This window comes from Lactuca sativa, chromosome 4 (assembly GCF_002870075.4).
Source record: "Lactuca sativa cultivar Salinas chromosome 4, Lsat_Salinas_v11, whole genome shotgun sequence".
NCBI lineage: Eukaryota > Viridiplantae > Streptophyta > Magnoliopsida > Asterales > Asteraceae > Lactuca > Lactuca sativa.
The window spans coordinates 397,301,013-397,307,317 of record NC_056626.2 but is presented as its reverse complement, the minus strand read 5'-3'; the positions used below and the strand labels follow the sequence as shown (position 1 = coordinate 397,307,317).

Genomic DNA, 6,305 nt, shown 5'->3' with positions numbered 1-6,305 from the left:
TTATGCATAGAGTTTTCAGGGATAATACCAAAATCATTTAAATGATTAATAGACATAACATTTTTTTGTCAAACACCCCATCCATTTAAATAACGAGATGCTTCCAGAAAACCACAACTGCCACCGTAAATGAGTTTAACTGCCACCATATATGTTTTATGTTTATCATTGAGCTAATTTGATTTACTTATGTGATCGATTATTATGAGTTCGTTTAATTTTTGGTATTAAAGTTGTTATTATACTAGACTTCGATTATATTATAGACAACCAGCTAAACTTTATCATTTGAAGCATTTATTTTTTCGGCTCAATCAAGTTGGACACATCGTAACTTTGAATCCCAATCACATACAACTTGACTTTTTGAGGGAAAAAAATAGATTTACAACCCCAATCACATAATATTTCACTTAATTAAACAAACCTCACTAACCATAAAAACAAGAATCACTTCCATTCTAATCTGTTCTTCCCTGTTCTGAAAGAATGTTAAATGGCCATGAATCAGAAGGCAACGGGTATCGAGCATGTGGTTTGCTCACATTTGACCCAATTTTGGGTTCGGTGTAAAGTTTCGGGTCATTTTGTATAGGCACTACGAATACGGGCCCCACAACTTGCCCCGCTGCTTGATCTATCTGGCTTTGAAGCCTTTTAATTTGGGCTTCCATGGCAACATTTTCCTCTTTTAGTTCATTCTTCTCAATAGCAACCTGTTCGTTCATATCCAAGATATTTATAAGGGTAAGTTATATATGATAATTCATTCCATCAAATGTGGTTCTCTGGTTTTCAATAAGAATAACAAAGTAGCACTTATAAAAGAATAGAGTTATAACATAAAAGCTTACGTATTGAGATTCGGCTAAAAGGACGGAATTCTCCTTCTTAAGAGATTCGACTTGAGCTATGAGGTCTCGGAGAATTCGAATAGTGTCGGTCAATGCAGAAGACTTTCCATTGTTCTGATTAGTTGGTTCTGTATGCAAATAGAATAAGCTTTACAAACAAAAAAGAATCAACCATAAATAAGAAGAAAGTAGACTAGAATCGAAAACCATACCTAAAGCTTTTGTGAGCTCTAAAAATAGGTCATTCATATAGTCACGTTTCAGCTTCTCTCGTTCTGCTTTATGAATCTTCCTATGAACCTTTGCACCATTCTTCTTGCTCAAGGAAGATCTGTGAATATGCAATAAAACAAAAGATCTTAGAAATGGGAAAAAGATAGAAGATAAAAAAGTTTGTGATCTCGTATGAAACCATGAATTGAAGTAATAGTGTTTGAGCTACCTGCCAATCGATTTCTTCTTTGTCGTATCGACATTTTCATCCATAGGAGCTGATCTCGAAAGATTTAATCTCAATGTTGATGTAATGACCTGTAAAAAAGAAAACCCATCTCTGATTAACGATTGTTGAAGATATTTAGGGTTTGTTTTTCTTCATGTTCAATGATTTTGAGCAAATGAATACAGAACTATGCAACATAAAACGATTCAGCATTCAGGGAATTGGTAACATGATATATCGCAATGAAGGGATTAATCTTTAATCTTTCCCCAAAATGTTTTGAACAAGGTGGAAAGTTTAAGTGCGTGTGAAATTAAGCAGTAGCAAAGAATTAAATCAATAAAAATCAACCTCAGTTTACGCAAATTCAACACAAGCATCGATTTTTCTCTCGAAAATGGCGTAAACTGTTTGCGAAGTTATATGATGTTGGCGTTTTAACTTTTAATGGAGATTAATTTGTAGATGAGAAGAACTGCGTACCTCTGCAAATTGAAGATGCGCTGTGGACAAGATGGAGTAGCAAGAGTTGAATCGTGTGTTTGAATATGAAGGGGGTGTTGTTTATGGAGGATGGCACACGAAGGCGTGTGGCGGGTATCCGCCTGTGGCGAGCCGATTGTCCGGGAGTTGAACACGTCAGCTTGTGAAAATGATATTCAAGTGGCTCAATCTGGATATCGAAAAGGTAAAGTTAGGGTCAATTTCAACTTGTTTAATGCTTTAATCCAACACGATAAAATGTGTTAATAGCGACTAAACCCTAAAGTTGTTAAATCGACACGAGTTCTACACAAAAATAAGCGATTTGAATAAAAGATTTCAGTTAGTTTAGGTTTATCGGTTGACCTGATATGATATGAAAACTAAACACATAGTAGTATTTTTTCAATCAGATTATGTTTCAATACGACACATTTACAAAATATAAATCATAAACGTGAACTAGACACAAAATAAATTTGTTTGTATAAGAGACTACAACCGATTTAAATAAATTGCGATATTAAAATGAAACAAATATTTTTATTGTCAAACTTTTTTAATCTATTTTTGAACATGACACTATATAAGGTATAAACCTTAAACATGTCAAAAAAATCGATACCACATAAACATATTTATGTATAAGATTTCAACATGTTTATTTAATAAACATGTGGAAGACATATGACACAAAAATTAAAACTAGCAATGTTGGGATCAAACTCTTCCGACGGATTTAACGTTCAACTTAGCACGGCAACACATGTACTAAGTTTATCTAATGCTACCCATATTCCTTGTTCATTCCTCTCTGGTCCACGTTTGTCCGGTCTCATTTAGTTTCATACAACCATGTTTCATATACGAAATACTTTAAAAATAACTAAATAAGAAAACATTGATGTAATTGAACTAATTTTACATGTTAATATATAAGTAAACATTTGCATTTAACTTCCCTCATTTGATTATAGTTATTTTGCTTTTGATTATTTAATGTTGTATTAATTTGTTAAAAATAATAAGGATAAATGTCACCGTAGCCCAATCAACTATCATGTTTTGCTTTAAAAGGTTCTTTGTCTATTTTTTTTCTTGCATTGTAGGTGTATAAACTTCACTTTTAAATTTTAAGAGGTCACTATTTGTGAAATCATTGACTTGCTACCGTCTAACAGTCTAGTCAGCACAAGTTAGAAGCATAGTCAACATAGATTAAAAGCCATGTCATTAAATCACAAATCCACATCATCAAGTAAGATGTCACATCCCCTTCATCAGTTAAGATGTCGCTCTTTTCCTCCGGTTACATTGTCGCTCTAGAAGTGCAGTTCCAGTAGTGTGCGCAAGAGCCAAAGCCTCATTCGTTGCCCCTTACTCCCTCGCTAGTACGTTGACCATCATCGATGGTCATCTAGTCAGCACCGATGAAAATCCTTAATTCACAACCATTTTCCGCCAATGACCACCTCCGAAGGCCTTACCATCAGCCTCAAATGCCATCACTCTCTCTCTCTCTCTCAATCTCTCTCTCTCATCATATTTGTCACCTCCTTTGTTCGTGAATGTGAACTGAACACAACGACCTGTCATGGACAATCCCAAAATAAATCAAAGTTTTCGCAACCACCTGCGTATCCTATGTGTAGGCCCCAAATGAAATTGGAAATCGAAATACATTGGCTTAGGTGGTCTCTTCCCCTTCGAGTCAAGAACATGGCTATTTCTTGTTGTTGTGTGTGTCTCTCACCCCCTTCTTCAATTGATGGTAAGGAATTAAGAACACGAACATCTGGAACAAAAACAATTCTAGGTTTGGGCAAAATGATTCCAGATGGTTTCCAAGCAAGATTATCAACGAACAAAAACAAAAACAAGTGAAATATGCACTTAAATTCATCTTCTATGCATGTTCACTATTTTGCCCCTTCTACGAACAAGCGCCAAGTCGATGTACGTTTTGATTGTCGGTTTTAGTTGGTAACACTACACTTTTGTTCATCTTCCTCCCAACTCCCACAACAATCACATGTAGCTCAAACTCAAGCCCTCGAACTTGTAGAACCATGAAACTCGAAATGAAAAAGAGATTCAAACCAAGGAAATCGAAATGAAGAAGAAAACAAATAAACATCCTTGTTGGGCTGTTGGACTGCTTCAACGACTTGTATATCCATGGAAATCGAAATGAAGAAGAGATTCTAACCAAAGATACCGAGCAGAGAGTGAAACCTGATCGAAATAAGGTTAAATCTTGGAGAGACAAACATTCATATGATGGTCTATGATATAGAATAGGGATGGTGGGTGTTCTTGAAGATGAACATAAGTTTGTGATAAGTGAGGAAATGAGTGACAAAATGAGGTGTATTTTAATTTAATTTTTCTTTTTAGTTAAAAAAACCAAAACATGAAGGAAATGGGCAAAATACAAGTCAAGGTCCCTTTTTAGTAGGTAAAATTTGACAATATGCCTCTAAACTACAAAAAATAATATTATGGACCTTTTAAAAAAAATCCAATAGTTGGCTGGGTTACAGTGACATTTTTCCAAATAATGAATACATTAAATTATAAGGGTGGAGGGCGTCGACGATGGGTTGAGAAAGATAGGTGACGGTATTGTCAAGGTAACGATTCCGTTGGAGGTTTAGTACCGTCAATTGTGTGTTTGGCTGGTTCTTCACCCCGCTTTTGTTCCCTCCATTTTCTTTTTTGCTTTAACTGTTGATCGGTCAAAGTTGACTAGTCAACAAGAGTGTATATATATATATATATATATATATATATATATATATATATATATATATATATATATATACTTTCACCATTTTTTGAACAATCACACATTTTTCATTTTCATTCCAGTCTTCTTCATTTTCATCCTTTTTTTCTCTACAAATTTCTTCCATTGAAAACCTTTCAACAAAGTAAATTCAAACGTCCGAAAAATAGTAATGGAAGAAACCTTATGGTTCATCTTGTTAGTTTATACTATTTTTTATACATTTTATATAGTTTAGGGACACCACTGTAACTTTATTATATATAAATATATACTACAATATACGCCTCTAACTGACGAGATTTTCCCAAATGTAACATGATATGTAACACTGTAAATTTTCAAACAAAATTTTCATTTTCAAAACCCCATAATTATCAATATCACATTTCAAAACCAAAATTGTCAAATTGTCAAAACACAAATTCATAAATTGTCTGATAAAATCTAAAATCTTCAAAACAAAAACTCCATCTCGTGTGTACAATCAAGCAGGCGCCTTCCCGTGGTCCTGAGAAGTACTTGAAACACATATCACATAATACGGTAAGCACAAAGCTTAGTGAGTTCCCTAAAATACCACACACATCTCATTAGCCTCTCATGGCTATATCTTAATAAGGACCCTCCGGTCAATATGTCTCAGTGGAGACCCTCCGGTCCCACAACTCGGGTTGGACCCTCCTATCCTAACTCAATGAAGCTCAAAATAATACACATCATAAATCACAAAGACATAATGCAGGATATCACAATACTCAGTAATAGCACATAAGACCCTCCGGTTACACAAAGTTACCACTCATGATAAGTATAGTGAGAAGACTGACCTAAGCAAGCAAGTAAACCTCGTACCCCTCGAACGGTCTAATCCTCGCCTACATGTCATAATCATCTCTAATTAACACTTATAACCACAACTCTAAATAAATTTGGTCAACCTCTCTCTCTCTAACTCTTGGAATGGGTAAAAGACCATTTTACCCCTTCATGGTCTCCATAATCCACGTCTTGACCAAACCCTAAAAGTCAACAGAAGTCAACACTCGAGTCAATAGTCCCTGTTGACCCAACTCGTCGAGTGCATCTATGTGACTCGTCGAGTCCCCTCGTTTCCTTAAAAGTGTTGTGAAAATCCAACTTAACTCATCGAGTTGTCTCATCAACTCGTCAAGTTACACGCGTCTAGACTTGTCGGGGAAAACCCTAACCGACTCGTCGAGTCCCTTAAGACCATTTCCTCATTCAGACGTTTTTAGGCAGAAATGATGTCTCATACTCTGGATCTAGACTTCTAAGGCTCACTTATCACGTAAAGCTGCAAGCTTTACGTTCATGCATGGCATCTAGGGCTCAAAATGCCAAAACAAACTCGATAAAGGGTTTCATGAATGGAGACTTGCCCAAAGCTTGATAAAGTTTGGATCTTTGGGCTCTTGGGACCTCTTTTTTTCCAGATCTGGAGTCTCAACCCCATGGAAAGCTCCAGCAACTTAGGAACCACAAGATAAGGGGGGAAAGCCCTAAAACTCTCTAGAAAGAGATCTATTAAAAGAAATGCTCAAGGTGGTAGCTTTTTACCTCCAAACTGAAGCTACCACAGAGAAACACTTGATCTACAAGCCTCTTCTCGTTATAAGGCTTGATGCTCTTCACTCTCCTTCCAAATGTACACGAAAACACCCAAAGTTAGCTCCCCCCCCCTCACAAATGGATACACATGATTAGGGTTTCTCAC

General features: G+C 35.8%; 1 protein-coding gene across 2 annotated transcripts; it reads right to left on the bottom strand.

Annotated features, from left to right (window-relative positions):
• Window positions 1-275: 275 nt before the first annotated feature.
• LOC111906812 (transcription factor bHLH47) lies at window positions 276-2,027 on the bottom strand. 2 transcript variants are annotated; one of them, XM_023902595.3, is made up of 5 exons: window positions 1,780-2,027; window positions 1,297-1,385; window positions 1,067-1,185; window positions 855-982; window positions 276-716 (listed from the first exon to the last, which is right to left on the bottom strand). In XM_023902595.3, exons 2-5 carry the CDS (start codon window positions 1,338-1,340, stop codon window positions 462-464), a joined length of 546 nt encoding a protein of 181 aa, XP_023758363.1. In that variant the 5' UTR covers window positions 1,341-1,385; window positions 1,780-2,027; the 3' UTR covers window positions 276-461. The 2 variants fall into 2 exon arrangements, with proteins under 2 accessions (XP_023758363.1, XP_023758364.1); XM_023902596.3 differs by having other exon boundaries at window positions 1,648-1,785.
• Between the last annotated feature and the right edge of the window lie 4,278 nt (window positions 2,028-6,305).

Excerpts from the sequence above, each read along its gene's own strand:
- LOC111906812 (XM_023902595.3), bottom strand. The coding sequence starts at position 1,340 with ATGGATGAAAATGTCGATACGACAAAGAAGAAATCGATTGGCAG. Across the intron at positions 1,186-1,296 it reads AAGAAGAAATCGATTGGCAG|ATCTTCCTTGAGCAAGAAGA; the intron begins GTAGCTCAAACA and ends GCATATTCACAG. Across the intron at positions 983-1,066 it reads AGAGCTCACAAAAGCTTTAG|AACCAACTAATCAGAACAAT; the intron begins GTATGGTTTTCG and ends ATTTGCATACAG.